The following is an 18,019-nucleotide window of genomic DNA, read 5'->3' on the forward strand; positions in this document are numbered from 1 at the left end:
TTGTTTTTCATTAGATTTCTAAAATTTTCTAGTTACATAAACTTGCTAAAGCTCTACCTATTAGAAGATAGTATGTTTCTTAGTATATATATTTAGAAGATTTACGTTATTAGATTTATCACAGATTTGAGATTAGAGAAATAGAGAAGGCATTTTCACTTCATAATCTTTTTGTATATCTTATTAATGAAAAGACAGAAAAAACATAGTAATCTAATTCTTCCATTCTAGCTTTGCTTCTTTTATGTGTAAGAATGGTTAAGCATCCTTACTCAAGTGAAAAAGGCAGAAACAGGAATGCATGTGCTAGCTTTGGAGTTTGGATGTTTACCCTAAGTTTTTATTTATGCATGTCTCACTTCAGTACCTGGTTTGCTTGAGGCTGTTGCTTTAAAAAGGAAGGAAATGCAAAAGAGTACCATCAGATTACTATTCCTTTGAATAATTCCTTCATTCTCCAGAAAGCTTTCTCAACTAATTGGAAAAGATGCTGTTTAATCCCAATTGTTTACCTTTCTAGATACATTACATTTATTTCTGTACCATGATTACAATGTTAAATTTGAAAATGTGTGAATTATTCAAACTTGGAGTGAATTTTTACATAATATAATTTAATGTAAAATTTACTAGTGTTTTCTTAGAGTATTAGATTTGAAGGAAATAATCTTGTTTTGGATGTGAAGAAATCTGGGCCCTAAGAGATCTGTATACATCTATACAAACATATGATTAGTATAACATTATATATAATAACAGCATGCATTTGGGACTGTCAGTCAGTGTATCTGAGCTATATTTAACACATTTCTGGGTTTCAACTTTTTGATATATATATATAATGAAACATTAAATTAGTTGATGTCTAGGCTCTCTTGAAGCTCTAAATTTTCTTTGATCTCATTAGTATTATAAATGAGTATAATGGTATTATAGAAATGTAAAAGGAGAGGGATTTTCAAGGGTAAGGGAAAATTGAGATGTGAACTGTTCTTTAAAAGATACATAGATTTTATTCCTACACAGATTATTTTACTTTCTTCCAGAAAGCAAAGGTAAAAACTTTCTTTTTTGAGTTATTATTTATTGTAACATTCTGTTTTAGTCCTGTTGTTAGGCATATAGCAACTGCTCCACCTCATTCATCTCCTTCAAATGATCTAAAGTTGTTAGAGGATGAATTTATAATTGATGAATCAGAAAGAAGTTTTGCCAGTACATCTTGGATTACTATACCCAGAAGGGCGGGGCCTCTGAAACAATGCACAGTAACCCCTGCAGAGAACACTGCACTCCTTCAAAGTAAAAAGTCAAAAGAAAAACATCACAGTGTATCAACTGCAGATTTGACAAGTGACAAACGTTCTGGCAAAGCTCACCCAGTAGGGAGATCTCAGCCTTCTGAACAAAAAGGAGTGAATAAGGGTTGTGCTTTGTCAAATGAAATGGAAAATCATTGTAGATCTACAAACTATGAACTGTATTATGAGAATGCAGAGAAATCATCTGGAAACAGAAGGACTATAAGACAAAAACAGAGAAGAAAATTTAAGGCCAATGTACTTGAAGAACAGGTTGATACAGAACAATCTAAAGATAAAAATACAAATATGTCACATATCACCCAAGATAAGTTACAAAGAAATTCAGACAGAAATATGGAAGAGTGTGAAGATACGATAAATGTTGCCGTTTCCAAAAAACAGGTGCTGCCCGTAGGTAAGTGTTTTATATTAAGTATAACTATGAACATTATTCTACTGCTTTATGTTTTTATACTATTTCTATTTAGCTTTGGAAAGTAGGCAAAGTAAACCTAAATCTGTAGGCTCTTTTCTAGAATGTCTGTTTTACATATAATTCAATTCTGAGTCACTTGAGTTTTGTGTAGCTTCTAAGATGGTGCACATGTAAAGGAAGAAGTGAAGGGGAAAGGCCCGTAAATCAGGTGGTTACCAGAATATGAATAAGACAGCATCATGTATTCTTAGAGGTTTATTAAAATATAAACTGGGGAAAAAAACCCAGGGTAGTATGGGAGTATTTCTTATAGGATAAAACATTATACTCTTTTATATCATTTTAGTATTCATCTATACTCATTTATCTAACATTCACTCAATTGCCAGACACTGCATTAGACACTGAAATTACAAAGATTAGTAAGACAATTATTGCCATTAAAAAAAATCAATCCAGTAGTATCTGTAGACCAACAGGTATGCCTGTACATTCACAGGACAATAATGGAATCACACAGAACAGTTATCTAACTAATAGCTCAATAGGTCTTTTTATCTTGGATCACTATATTATTTATCATCCAAACTGGGACACTTGAGAATGAGAGGAATGTCAGGACAGGAAGCATAAACTGGGATTCTCTCAATCTGAAGTGTGGTTACTCTCGTTACATGGCTACCCATTTTATAGTGATTGAGGTGTAATGATGGCAGTGTCTTCTAGATCTATCTATTTTCTTTGTACCACTTTTTAAGTAATAGAAAAGATCGTCATTCTTATAGAATTTCTTTAGTTAATGGAATGGAAAGCACTTAACAAATGTATTAGACACTTTAGGTGTACATAACATAATTTAATCCTTCTTGACAATCCCATAAATTAGAAAATACTCATGGTTAAAATATGCTGGCTCAGGATCTGTCCCATCGTAGAGCCCATATTTTTTCAACACTATTAAGAAGTTTTGAAGTAAAAATGCTTTTGATGCTCAATTGGAAAAACTATTAACCAGAAAATTCTATTCAACAGAATTTTTTATGTACTTAGAGATTCTAGATGACTATACTGTATTGCTGATACAGAAGGGAGAAAGTATATTAATTTTTTTTTTTTAATGTTTACTTAGAGAGAGCGTGAGCAGGGGAGGGACAGGGAGAGAGGGAGACACAGAATCTGAAGTAGGCTCCAGGCTCTGAGCTGTCAGCATAGAGCCTGATGTGGGGCTTGAACTTACAAATTATGAGATCATGACCTGAGCTGAAGTTGGAAGCTCAACTAACTCCCAGGCACCCCTGGGAGAAAGTATATTAAAGCACAGTATTTAAGCTAGTTGTTGTGAAAAGAAATTCCACTTTAATAATTACCTAATTATTTTAGCTTTCTTTTTGTGTAATCTATATCATAGACTTTATATTACCTGAAATAATAGTTTTGTCCATGTGTACCTTTGTGTACTTGAAAAATTCTGCTTAAAATAAAGGGGAAAAAAAGCTACCTTCTCTATTTTGTGGACCTCTTTTGTAAATGCCTGACATGTCCCAGGTGATTTTTGTTGGAATTATTTTTCCTTCCTTCCTTCTTTCCTTCCCTTCCTTCCTTCCTTCCTTCTTCCTCCCTCCCCCCCCCACCCGCTTCGTCCCTTCCTTTTTTTTTTTTTTTTTTTGTTCTTCCTTTACTTTCTCAGCAGCTGGCTATTTGAAGAAAATATAAAGAATCTCTGACTAAACCGAGATTATATTATAAGAATCTTTTTTTCTTATTAGTCCCTTAAGTAGAATATGAATTCATAAAATTTGAAGGTACAAAATTTTTATTTATCCATAAGTTCTTAGGAAGAAACATTGTATCAAGAAAGTATACTTGAAGGAGACTCTAATTATGAGTGTTAAACATTTATTGAATGCAAAATTCTTCACGCTAATTTTCAGTTATATTAAATTCTTCCTTATCTAGATTGGTTAGTGAATATAATGTCTGATTAATTACCAATTAATTTTCTATCACTGTCATAACAAATTACCCCATACTTAGTGACTTAAAACAACATACATTTATTATAGTTCTTTGGGTTGGAAATCTGAAATTGATCTCACTGGACTAAAATCAATGTGTTGACAAGGTGTCTTTTGTTTCTGATAATTCTAGGAGAGAATCTGTATCCTTATCTTTTCCAGCCTCTTGAAGTTGCTTCTATTCCTTGAATCATAGCTCCCTTCTTTCATCCTCAAAGCCAGCAATACCAGCCTTCTCGCATTTCCAATTTTTTTTGTGTCTTCCATTGTCCCATCTTTCTGACCACTACTTCTAAGAACACATGTAAATAGATTGGGCCAGCCTAGATAATTCAGGATAATCTCCCTGTTTTAAGGTTTATAACCTTAATCATTTCCTCAAAGTCTCTTGCCATGTAAGGTAATATTTTCACAGATTTGTGGGTTGGGTGAGTACATCTTTGGGAGGCCATTATTCTGCCAACCATATCAGTTTTCAAAGACTAATAATATGAAGATAATTTAAGTCCAAAGATATTTTTACTCTGAAGATTTTTTTTTTTTTTTTTAAATTCAAAAGGCACTTGACAGGGGCGCCTGGGTGGCTAAGTTGGTTAAGCGTCAGACTTCGGCTCAGGTCATGATCTCGTGGCTCGTGAGTTCAAGCTCCTCATCAGGCTCTCTGCTGACAGCTCAGAGTCTGGAGCCTGCTTTGGATTCTGTCTCCATCTCTCTCTGCCCCTTCCCTGCTCCTCGAACTCTGTCTCTCTCTCTCAAAAAGAAATAAGCATTAAAAAAAAACAACAACAAAAAGGCACTTGACAGATTTGTAATGCCTAAACTGATGATTTATTTTGAGGCAGTGGACTTTTCCAGTTTTGATGTCTCTCAGGCTTCTTAAACTGAATGTGTTGGAAACTAAATTCTTCCAAACTTCTCCTTCTTTTGTTTTCCTGTCTTCATAAATGGGACCATAATAAATCTAATAGCTCAGAAAGGAAACTCGAATCATCTTTAACTTGTCTTTTCTTTACTTAGCAACCCGTATAAAGTTAATTAAGTCTTTTGACTTCTCCCTAAGTAGCTTTCATATCTGTTACTTCTCTCCATGCCTCTTGCTATTCTTTTTAGCCAAGTTAGAGTCATTTATTTCTTAGATTATTGTAGCAGTTTATGCACAAACCCTCTGGCTTCTTAATACTCTCCAGATTCATCTCCTGGGTTGCTTTATAATGAATTTCTTTCAGTTCTGTGAACAAACTTCTGTCTCAACTGTGGGCCCTTTAGAAAAATTTTCCTAATTTTTCCAAGCTTTCCAAGTTTTGTGTTCAGTTAAAATACCACTTATTACTTGCCACCCTGGTATGTTCCTGTGTATGCTCCATTAGCGTCCTTTGTATTTTATCACACATGTAATTAGTTGCTGGATTTCCATCTTTCCTTCTGGCATTTAGACTGAAAGCTCCATGAGAACAGGAACTGTATCTGTCCTATTCCTAAAATATCCCTCAGATCTTAGCCTTAGCAGTTATCTCTATGGGTCATTGGCATACATTTTTAATCAATGACAGAAATATTACTCTATTTTGGATGAATAATTTTGCTGTTCATTAAAACGTGTCCCACCTTCAGAACGATACTTCTTTATGTGTAAATATGCAAAATTTTCTACAGTAGTGGAAATTTATCGCTTGTGAGTCACCTCTTTTTCTGGCCATTGCCCTACTTAGGACATATATTTCCTCAGTTCTAAGTCAACTATCTTCACTTTACTGTCTGTTCACATATCAATTATATCTTCTTTATGTATTCTTGTTTATTAGTTTTCTAAATTGTTTGTCATTCAGTTTCTAATCTTCCCTGAATTGAAATTAGTTTCTGAAATAATCGGTTTGTTTTTGACTTTGTATGATATTCTTTTTCTGTATCACTGTCTGAATGAGTCTTCGGTGATAGCATTTTCCTCCTCAGATTCTTTTCCCTTTTTCCATTGTTCACACTGATTTTTTTTTTAAGTCGATTCATGAACATGGGCAGTTATCTCTGAAATCATGAGCACCTCTCATTTATTAGAACAGTTCCTGAGAATACTTTTGATAAATATAAGGGAAAGTGAAAAAGGGAAACATAGAAGAAAAGGAGTTAGAGAATGAAAAATGAGGGTGGACACATAGTAGGCCTGAAAGTGATGCTCACTGCTGAGGATTCTTGCCATTTTACAGCTAATTCCTTAAACCACTTATTAGTGGTAACTATGTTTGTTTTTGTTTTTGTTTTGTTTTGAAAGCTTAGGAATGCAAATCTGGAAGGGGGGGAGGGTGGAAATCTTAAGCAGGTTCCTCCCCCAGCCTGGAACTTGACCTGGGCTGAAATCAAGAGTACTGACTGAGTCACCCAGTGTCCCTAGTGGCAACCATGTTGAAAGTTCTCTATTTTTGCTTTAGTGTTTTGTAAAACTGACCCTTTTATTATTTTCTATATCCACTCCCCAAAATACCTCCTTTATTGTCGAGTTTTTACTGTCTGTGGTGACCCTTCCAGTATCTCCCATTCTCATTACTTGGCAAGTATTGGTTGATTCTAATATTAAACACAGTATTGGTAAGGTATATTCTTTCCTTTTCATCAACTTTTTTGTGCCTGGTTCACATTATTAAGGCTACTATTTTTCTTTTACTCCTTTTATAAGCATAAATCATTCTCTTTATCTCAAATTCAGAACATTGCCAAATCCTGTAACTTATTCTCAAACTGGAATTGGAGAGTGATAACCATTGTAAGGAATCTTGACATAATTTGGCTCGTTTTCTCTTCTCTCCACTCAATCCAGTTTAACTGGGAGAATGACTAAAACAGGTAGAATAGTGCTTTTCAAACTTACATATGCATTTGAATTCCCTGAGGATTTTGTTAGCGTACTGATTCATAAGCTGATTTAATAGGTGCGAGGTGGGACCCAAGGTTCTGTATTTCTAAAGTCTCTCCCAGGTGATGCTGATACAACTGATCTATGAACCATACTTGGTGTATCAAAAACTTAGATTGTATCTAGAGTAGTTAATGCTGGGTAGCACTTTTGCCAGTTTCATTGCCTACTGTAACATTGGCTTCATCCTGAATTCATATTTCAAGTATATGTTAGTCATCAAGCAGTGTGAAAAGTTTCATTTAACTGACAGATCTTATTGAGAACATTTGACTTAAAAAAAAAAAAAAAAGGAGGTGAAAAGAAGCTCACTGGATAAATTTAAGATATTCCTATAATTGAGGTGTTTTGTTTTGTTTTGTTTTGTTTTGTTTTTTTACCTATTGTGATTTTCTGAAAACTCTTTGGTTCAATAGATTGTAAATTGTTTTAATGGTTTCCTTTAATTTAGGAAGCAAGAAAAATAGCACCAGTGTTCCTTATGCAGAGAATCAGAAAAAAGCTAAAGAATATAAAAAGAAGCAATTTTCCAGTGGGTCCAAGAAGAACAAACTCGTACCTGATGAGGTGACTTCAACTATTACAAGAAGTCGTAGAATTTCGAGGCGTCCATCTAATTGGTGGGTGGTAAAGTCAGAGCAGAGTAAGTATTTTATTTAAATTATGTTCATTGAGAGCTCCACAAAGTCATTCTATGAGAGACTTTGTTTTATACAACCATTTTCCACAGAAAAATCTTATGAGAACAAAGTTAAATTGGATCGTTAATAGAAATATTAAATCAGTTAAGTATGCAAATCTTCATTTGGACTCTATTCTATACTGTATTCTAGATATAGGGATATATCTAGAAAACAGACCCCTGTTTCATGGGACTTACATTCTAGTGGAGGAAGACCAGCAATATAGATGTATAATTCATGCAGTGATAGGTAATAAAGAAAAATTAAGCAGATAAAGGATAGAAATGGGAAGTAGTTGACAGAAGTAGGGGTGGATGAAAAGATAGAACAGAAGCAGTAAGAGTCCATTTTGATCTTTCAGAGCACATATCACAAATATGAAGAGGGGAGCCATACATATAACTTGGTGTGGAACATTTCAGACCAAGGGAACAGTATTTGTAAAGGTTCTGATGGAGCTTACTTGACATCTTTGAAGAATTCAAGAAGGCCAGTATGGCTAAAAAAGAGTAAGCCAGGAGAGGTGAAGTCAGAGAGGCAGGCTGTGATAGAGAGTTTAGAAAAAGTGTATTGGGAAACTCCTGGAAGATTTTAAGCAATAAATTAAAATTTAAGTGACTTGATTGAGTCATCCTTTTTTTTTTTTTTTTTTTTTTTTTGTAATTTTTAAGTTCATTTATTTTTTTGAGAGAGTGAGAGAACGAGCAGGGGAGGGGCAGAGAGAGAGAGAGGGAGAGAGAGATTCCGAAGCAGGCTCTGCACTGACCATGCACCTTGCTGCTCAGACTCACGAACTGTGAGATCATGACCTGAGCTGAAATCAAGAGTCAGATGCTTAACTGACTGAGCCACCCAGGTCCCCTGATTGAGTCATCTTGTAAAAGAATTACCCTTACTTCTGTAGAGAGGAAGCTAGGGCTCGGCAAAAATGGAAACATGAACACTAGTTAAGATATTGTTGGACAGAAGAGATGAAAAGTGGTTGGATTCATTATTAATGGAGTAGAGTAAGAGAGAACCAGGAGTCTAGCATGACTCAGTTTTGTTTTTTTTTTTTGCCTGAACAAATAGAATAATGGAACTCTACTGTTTAGTGAGATGAGGAAAACATGAGAGAAGCAGATTTGCGAAGGATATCAAGATTTGAGGTTGTGATAGATACATCGTAGAGATAGCCTGGTTAATGAGTTTAAAGTTAGGGGGAAGGATCTGGGAGGACATAAATAATTGGGGACTTATCAATATATAGGTGAATTTAAAACTTTAGGACTGCTTGAAATCTCCTAATGATAGACTGAACCTGGCAAAGAAAAATAAGCCAAGGATTAAGTTGGGAGACACCAGTGTTAGGAGTTGGGAAGGAGTGGGAAGATCCATCAAAAGAAACTAAACATGCGCAGTTAGTAAGATTAAAGGAAAATGAAGAGAACTTAGGGTTATGGAAGCAAAGTGATGAAAGCATTTTAATTAAGGATTGAGTGATGAACTTTCTAAAATACTGCTAATGGTCTGAAGTAGTTGAGGTTTAAGAATTGACAGTATAATTTTGGGCCACATGGAGGCTGTTGGTCACTTTGATAAAAATGGTTTCTGTGGAATGATTGGATCAAAAGCCTGATTGGAGTGGTTTCAAGAGAGAGTTGGAAGGGAAGAAGGAGAGACAGTAAGATAAAGGAGCATAGCAGATATGGGGTTAAGAGAAGGTTTTTTGTTTTTTTGTTTTTTTAATTATAAGATATTACACATGTTTATCTGCTTATTTAAAATAACCCCATAGAATGTAGAAAAGGAGAACCCTCTTCACTGTTGATGGGAATGCAAACCAGTGCGGCCACTGTGGAAAATAGCATGGAGGTTTCTCAAAAAGTTAAAAATAGATATAATATAGCAATTGCACTACTAGGTATTCACCCAAAGAATATAGAAATACTAACTCAAAGGGTACATGCACCCCAGTGTTTATAGCAACATTATCTACAATAGCCAAATTATGGAAACGGCCCAAGTGTCCATCAACTGATGAATGGTTAAAGAAGATTCACACACACACACACACACACACACACACACACACACACACACAAGCAATATTACAGAGCCATAAAAAAATGAAATCCTGCCATTTGCAACGACATGGATGGAGCTAGAGAGTATTACGCTAAGCAAAATAAGTCAGTCAGAGAAAGATAAATACCGTATGATTTCACTTATATGTGAAATTTAAGAAACAAAACAAATGAACAAAGGGAAAGAGGGGGGTGCAAACCAAGAAACAGACTCTTAATTATAGGAAACAAACTGATGGTTACCAGAAGGGAGGTGAGTGGGGGGATGGGTGAAATAGATGATGGGAATTAAGGAGTGCACCTGTCCTGATGAACAGTATGGAAGTGTTGTATACCTGAAATGTTAACTAACTGGAATATAAATAAAAACTTTAAAATGACTCCTGAATACAAAAAATAAAAAAATTAAAAAAAATAAAATGACCTCATAGAAAGGTAGAGAATAAATCTAGATCACAGTCCTTGAGTAGGCAAGGACAGGACTGTGATCTAGTATACAGATGGAAGTAGTTTGGTAGAATTGAGGGTGGAAAGATAAAGATCTACTTTTCTATTGTTTTTCCTCCATGAAAATAGTAAGCAAGAACATCAGGTGAAAGTGAAGTGAGAGAAGTGATAGTTAACATCAGAAGGATACAAAGGAAAATCAGAAAAAAAGTACATGGGCAAAGTCTGAAGCAGCCCTCTCCCAATGGATTCTTACCAGAGGCACATAGTTCCTCCAGCAATGAATATTTGCGACAGATGTATAAAATGTTGTCTACTAGGGAAGCTCATTAGGGATTAATGCTCAAGATCTTTACTGGAGGTAGTCACCTAGGCACTCTGCCTAGCAAGTACTAAAATTCGACTCCCTGAAGGAAAGCAAGTATTTGACATAAACTGTATTTTTTGCACAAGCAGTTTAGGCACACTAAACTACATTTGTCAGTTAGGAAATGATGGGAACCCTCCCAAAATTGAAGTTCCCACATGCTAGGCTAGGCAAGAGCTAACTTTGCAAGCAGGTCTTTCTAAGGATAACATTCTTAGGTCTGCAGTGCTATCTCTTTTCTGTACAGGGTGAAACATTTATTGTTTTGGAAACATTTTTGATTTTTTGTAAGGGAGGTGATCATGAAAAGATGGTAGATGATAAGGTAACATTTAATGGATACTGTTGACTCTGGTATTGAGATCAACAAGTGAGAGACTAGACAAATGTGGCACTCCATCTGGGGCCTTGTTGCTATGAATTTTTGAGTCATCGGGATCCTTGATTATAGCAGAAAGAAATATTCTGTTGCAGCCTTCCTTGGATTTTGGATTTAGATCTCAGTTTAAATGATTATTTCTCTACTTTGGCTAAGTTATTTTGTTCAGTTTCTTACTCTGTAACATGATTACAAACACATCTACCTCATTATAAGGATTTAGTGACATGTAGTTAGTATATAAAATGTTATCTCCTCCTGATACTACTTTGAGGAACTCACCTTTCTGCCCCAAGTGCCTGAAACTGTACTATGGCAGATGAGTGTGTAAATACATGAGAAAATGAAAATCTTACAAAGCTTGTATAAGTGTTTTAGAACTCTGAAACTTATCAAAAAAGACTTGTGTAGCAGCTTTGAAACAGGTGTTGAATTTCTGATTGAGTAGGGAGCCACAAAAAAGAGGAATACTTAGGGGCGTCTGGGTGGCTCAGTCAGTTAACCGGCCGACTTCGGCTCAGGTCATGATCTCACAGTCCGTGGGTTCGAGCCCCGCGTCGGGCTCTGTGCTGACAGCTCGGAGACTGGAGCCTGCTTCAAATTCTGTGCCTCCCTCTCTCTCTGACCCTCCCTCATTCATGCTCTGTTTCTCTCTGTCTCAAAAATAAATAAACATTAAAAAAAAATTAAAAAAAAAAAAGAGGAATACTTGTAGATCTCATAGTTCAAACAGTCCTTCATCTGGTAGGAAAAGAAAGTCTGAAGCTCAATAAAGCAATATGACTTGCACCTAAGGTCATAGACCTGTGTGCTAGAACTGGAAAAAAATAGAACCCAGGTTTCCTGACTCTTGATCCATTGCTTATTTCCCTATCAAGCAACCAAGCTGCCGATAGTGGATGTGTGGCCGTACTGCTTTTTCGTGTATGTTGAGACAAATTTATTGAGTGCCCACTGTGAGGCAGGAATGGTGTAAGGTAGAACCAGTACTAGAGTGAGTCAAGTGAGTAATATACAATGAGAAATTCGAGGAGGCGTTTGGTCTCTAGATTGTGTGTGTACTTGCATGACTCTGAGAGTGAGAACCTTCTTCAATTTTTTAATTTCATGATGAGAAAAAAAAACTTTATGATAACTTTTAAGATCTACTTGTTGGTATTTATTTTGCAGTGTATACATATATAAAACTATCACATTGCGCACCCTGAACTTATACAATGTTAATGTCAATTATATCTCAGTAGGACTGGGGAAAAAAATTGCTTCACCACTGTCCTGACCCTGATGTTAGGCATTGGAAATGTAGAGATAGGTAAAAGAGCAAACTTGGTCTCAAGGAATTGCCAGTCTGCTGGAAGAGAAAGATAAGTAAATAAATAGATGGATGATAAATGTTATCAGAGGGTTGAGAGAGAGAGCTACCTAATTTAAGCATGGGAATTTGGGACAGCTTCCTGAAGAATGAATTAGGAATTAGTTAAGTAACTGGGTGGGGTGAGGAGGATGGATGGAATGTTTCAAGCAGAGTAGCATGTGCAGAGATCTGGAGCTGAGAGTGTGACCTTTTAAAGATTATTTTAGCAGAGTTATATGGAAGACTTGTTAAAATACAGAGTATTGGGCCCTACTCTGAGTTTCTGATTTAGTGGGTCTGAAGTGAGGCCTGAGAATTTGCATTTCAAACAGACTCTTAAGTGATGCTGATCCTGCTGGTCTGGGACCAACCCTTTAAGAACCAGTGCTTTGGAGAAATGCAAATAGTTCAGTATTGCTGGCTGCTTTTTTTTTTTTTTTTTTTTTTTTGTCAGTTTGTTTATTTGGAGGATAGAATTTTGATTAATGAAATAAGTACTCTACATGTAGAAATAAATTATTGAAAATATTTGGACGTAATCCTTAAGTTACAGATTATCACTAAAAGACTTTAGCAAGGTTGTAATGACCCAGCTTGTGTTTTCCTAAGATGATTCTTGAAACAGTGTGAAGAATGGATTGAAGAACGGCAAGGCTAGAGAAAGGGAAACTAATTAAGAGGCTCCTTTGATAATCCAGATAAGATGCCAGTCCCTGCTAATGACAGGCAGGAGAGCTTGAGAGAAGTGGATTTGAGTGGTATTAAGAATGTAGAAATGACAGGATAAGGGGACTGATTGCAGATAGAGACAGGAGTCTTGGCTGACTGAAATTTCTGATGTAGGTATTTGAGCAAATAGTTGTGCTTTTTGTTAAGAAAGGAACTAAAACCAGAGGGGCAGATTTAAAGGAGAGTGATAGGTGAATATTATGATACCAGCATCTACGTAGTAATTACAGTTAAGAGTACAAGGGCGCCTCAAAGTAGGTACATAAGAGTGAGAAGCTGAAGCTGGAACCGTGGGAAATACCAGGATCTTAAGGATGGCCACAAGAGTAGTGGGCAGAGACAGGGTGGTTTTGGAAGCTTGTGATAAATTTGGTACCTATGTCTAAAAATTGAAAAGCTGCATAGTTTATGAATTTAATTTGAAAATAAATATAGCCTACGAGATTGGTGTATGTGTGTATGTGTTTACATGAAAATATATATAATGTTGGTATTTCAGTGAACCAGATAATTTGGATAAACATTATGCTAACTTTAGGTTATCATTGAATCCTTCAGGTCTTGTTTATAGCAATTCTTCAAGAAGAAATGAATTGTCAGTGTGTCACAACAGTAGACAAACACCTGTTGAAAAACCAAACCAGTCATCTAAGAATATTGGGGACAAAACTATTCCATTTAAAGGGCAGAAGAGAACTACTTCAGTCAGCTCAAGAACACAGGAGTTTTTAACTGCTAAAGATTCTAGAAGAATTATTGACCATGATAAAATTTCTGGTTCTTCCCAGAATGAGTCATTGAAAAGTGATGAGGAAGACCTGGTTAAGAAGAAAAATCATGATCATTCTGGGTATGTCTATTATGTATACAATATAGTTATTTTTGCTGTTTAGCATTTAATAGTTTGTGTCATTTAATCATTTGTGGAGAAACAGTATTAGCATAAAGGGCTCTGCAGTCTGACAGACATGGTTGTAAATTCATGCTCAGCCATTAGCTGGTGATGCCCTAGGGCAACATAGTACTCTTGAATTTTTTTCCTCATTTTAAAATGGGGAATAATATATATAGTACATAGGATGTGACTAATATATATAATAAGAGTAAGTATTATTGTCATTGAAGAGTTGCTTCTTTTTTGGAGCACCCGGGTGGCTCAGTCGGTTGAGCGACTGACTCTTCATTTCGGCTTGGGTCATGATCCCAGGGTTGTGGGATGGAGCTCGGAACCAGGCTCAGCACTGGGTGTGGAACCTGCTTAAGATTCTTTTTTTCTCCGTCAGCTCCTCCTCCATAAACTCTCGTAAATAAAAAAAAAAAAAAATTTTAATTAAAAAAGTTGATTCCTTTTTAAAAAAAATACAGTGGTAAAAACATAAATTTTACCATTTTGGTCATTTTTTTAAATTTTTTTATCTTTTAATTTTTATCTTTTAATCTTATTATTAACGTATAGTTTGATTTGCTTCCTTCTGAGTGAAGTTAATGTGATTTCAATAATTAGGAATATATCTTAATACTTCTCCCCCTAAGGTGATAATAGTTAAGGTACTTTTGAGTGCTTATTATGTGTCAACTATTTGCTAGGAGCTTTTCAATGAATTTTCATCAGTCCCTGACAACCTAGTGAGTTAGGTATTGTTCTTGCATATTTTTACTTCTTAACATAGCATTTATTCTTTCATTTACTCAACAAATAATGCATATTACATGTGAGAAACTGCAGGGTGCTAGGGGTGTACAGAAATAAATCATTAGAGTGCCTTAAAAATAGCAGTGTATGTAACCAGTAAGGAAATCAAATTAGTAATCAAAAATCTCCCAAAAAACAAGAGTCCAGGGCCAGATGGCTGTACAGGGGAATTCTACCATACATTTAAGGAAGAGTTAACACCTATTCTCTTGAAGCTGTTCATAATGGGGTATATCTCTGGATTTCGTTGCATTTTCCTAATTATTAGTGAAATTAAATAGTTAAATGTCTTTTCATTTGTTTCATGCTCATTTTTATTTTTTCTTAGAAAAAAACTTTAATTTATCTATTTTGAGAGAGATAGTACAAGTGAGGGGTGAGGGGCAGTGAGAGAGAGAAAGAGAGAGAATCCCAAGCAGGCTTCATGGCTGCTGACGCAGAGCCCTGCATGGAGCTCGAACTCACGAAACTGTGAGATCATGACCTGAGCCGAAACCAAGAGTTGGATGCTTAACCATCTGAGCCACCCAGGCCCCCCTTGCTCATGTTTAAATAGATTGTCTCTTTGTAAATTGCTTGGCCAATTTTATATTTTTTTAGAATTGATTTTTAGGAACTCTTTATCTATTTTGGCTTTTAATCCTTAATGGGTCACATGTATTCGTGTCTTTCATACAGAAGACATAATTTTAATGTATGATTAACCCTAGAGCATCATGGGAGTTAGGGGCACTGACCCCTGCACAGCCAGAAATTTGCTTGTAACTTTTGACTTCTCCAAAGCTTAACTACTAATAACTTATTGTTGACTGGAAGCGTTACTAGTAGCATAAACAGTTGATTAACACATATTTTGTTTTTTACATATATTGCATGCTATATTCTTAACAATAGAATAAATTAGAGAAAAGAAATTGTTATTAAGAAAGAAAAAACATTTACAAGATTGTATTTATTGAAAAAAAATTGCTTATATGTGGACTTGTGCACTTTAAACCTGTGTTATTCAAGGGGTCAGCTGTAGTAGAATTTATTAGCCTTTCAGTGTTGTGAACATTTGCTTTTTTTGTAGACTCCAAGGTTATAAGGATCTGTTTTTCTATATTTTTTTCCTAAAAACTAACTTGTTTTTTTATATTTACTTCTTTAACCCATCTGTAATTTATTTTTGTGTTTGATGTGGAATAGGAAATTTAAATTCTTTTTTTCTCTGTGTAGGTGTTGAATGGTACATTTCCCCCACTGATTTGTAATGGCCTCTCTTTTATCAGATTTGCATATTTATATCATCTTGTTTCTTGTATCATTTATTTGCATAAGATTCCTGAGAGGTGGGTAGGACACTCGTTAGCTCCATTTTTACATATGAGGAAGGTCTACATAGATTAAATAGCGTGTCATTAGAGAACTAGGTCTTCTGACTAGTAGTCCAATTGTTTTTACTTGAATGTATTAATAATAAAAATAAATCAAAGTTTTACTAAACAAAGAAGTTGAGCCTTACCTATAGGTTGAGAGAAATAGGTTAAGATAAAAAATTTGTTTACATTGAGTTTTTAAATTTCAGCTAGTATTCTTATAACAAACCTTATCTTTTATGTACAATGAGAATGTATGGTACTCCCCACACCATACAGTTCACTCATGAAATGTGTATAATTCAATGTTTTTTTAGTATATTAACAGATAGGTGCAAACCATCAACACAGTCAATTTTAGAGTATTTTCAGCACTTCACAAAGCCAGTACTCATTAGTTATCATTTCCCTGGTCCCCTCTGCCACTACCCTAAGAAACCACTAATCTACTTTTTATCTGTATAGATTTCTCTACAGTTTGGATTTTCATCTGAATGAAATCATATAGTATGAGTTTTTTGTACTGGCTTCTTTTGGAAATTTTCAAGTTTCATTCATGTTGTAGTGTATATCAGTACTTCCTTACTTTTTATGACCAAAAAATGTTTTGTTTTATGGTTATACCATGTTTTGTTTATCTTTTCATTCACTGATCGACATTTGGGTTGTTTCCACCTTTTGGCTCTTATGAATAATGCCGGTATAAACATTTGTGTACAGGTTTCTATGTGAACATGTGTTTTCATTTCTCTTGGATATATACCCAGGAGTGGAGTTGCTCTGACATATGGTAACTATATTAAAATTGTTTGAGGAACTGTAAGATTGTTTTCCAAAGCATCTGTACCATTTTACATTCCTGCCAGCAGTGTATGAGGGTTCCAGTCTCTCTGCATCCTTGTCAACATTTGTTATTATCTGACTTTGATGCTAGCCATCCAAGTTGGTATGAAAGTAGTATCTCTTTGTGATTTTCATTTGCACTTCCCAGATGACTAATGATGTTGAGCATCTCTTCTTTTGTTTATTGGCCATTTGCATATCTTTAGAGAAAAATCTATTCAGTCTAATTTTTTGGGTTTTTTTATTGTGTTGTAAGAGGTCTTTATATTTTGGATACAAGTCCCTTGTCAGATACGTGGTTTGCAGATATTTTCTCCATTCTGTGGGTTTTCTTCTTGCTTCTTAATGGTGTCCTTTGAAGCACTAAAGTTTTTAACTTTCATAAAGTCCAGTCTGTCTATTTTATCCTTTTGTTGCTTATACTTGGTGTCATATCTAAGAATCCAAGTTCATGAAGATTTGTCATTATCTTTTCTTCTAAGAGTTTTTCTTACATTTAGGTTTTTGATCCATTTTGAGTTAACTTTTGTGTATTCTGTGAAGGATTCAACTTTATTCTTTTGCATGTGACTATCCAGTTTTCCATAATTGTTTGTCAAAACGACTACTTATTCCCCCATTGAATGGTCTTGGCATCATTTTTGAAAATCAGTTGACCATAAATATATGAGTTTCTTTCTTAATTCTCAGCTTTTTTCTCTTAATCTATATATTAATTCTTGATCCAGTACTACACTGTCTTGATTGTTACCATTGCTATGAAAAGATTTGAGATCAAGAGGTATAAGTCCTCATTATTCTTCTTTTCAGATTGTTTTGGCTATTCTGGGTTCCTTGCAATTCCATATAAATTTTAGAATCAGCATGTCAATTTCTACAAAGATATCACTTGAGAATCTGATAGAGAATGCATTGAATCTGTATATCCGTTTGGGAGATATTGCCATTTTAACACCAAATCTATTGATCCATGAACATGGGATGCTTTTCCATTCATTGAGGTCTTTAACTTATTTCAACAGTGTTTTCAGAGCATAAGTTTTACACTTTTGTTAAATTCATTTCTAAGTATTTTATTATTTTAATGCTATTGTGAATGGAATTGCTTTTTTTTTTGATAGATAAATCAACTTTTATTTAACTACAGACATTATTCAAATTCTCTATACTCGTTTCCTTCAAAATAATTAAGAATATAATTTATCATAAATGGGAAAATGACACAAAACAAACTTCCCCAAGACTTTGCAATAATAGCACCAACAATACAAATTACTATATTTCTTTGGGCAACATTATTTTTTTTCCTTCTCTCTCCTTTTTTTTTTTAATTTAATTTTTTTTTAATTTTTTTAGTTTACATCCAAATTAGCATATAGTGCAACAATGATTTCAGGAGTAGATTCCTTAATGCCCCTTACCCATTTAGCCCATCCCCCT

At 34.9% G+C, this 18,019-nt stretch overlaps 1 protein-coding gene across 4 annotated transcripts in view; it reads left to right on the plus strand.

Annotated features, from left to right (window-relative positions):
- CENPC (centromere protein C) overlaps positions 1-18,019 on the plus strand; it is an 81,004-nt gene that overhangs the window by 23,255 nt on the left and 39,730 nt on the right. For all 4 annotated transcript variants that reach the window (XM_042984429.1, XM_042984427.1, XM_042984426.1 and 1 more), the window contains 3 exons: positions 1,106-1,719; positions 7,112-7,303; positions 13,244-13,535. In XM_042984429.1, the coding sequence (XP_042840363.1) occupies positions 1,106-1,719; positions 7,112-7,303; positions 13,244-13,535 (1,098 nt within the window). The remainder of the gene's footprint in view (positions 1-1,105; positions 1,720-7,111; positions 7,304-13,243; positions 13,536-18,019) is intronic.

The sequence above is a fragment of the Panthera tigris genome, chromosome B1, assembly GCF_018350195.1.
Source record: "Panthera tigris isolate Pti1 chromosome B1, P.tigris_Pti1_mat1.1, whole genome shotgun sequence".
NCBI classification, from domain to species: Eukaryota; Metazoa; Chordata; class Mammalia; order Carnivora; family Felidae; genus Panthera; species Panthera tigris.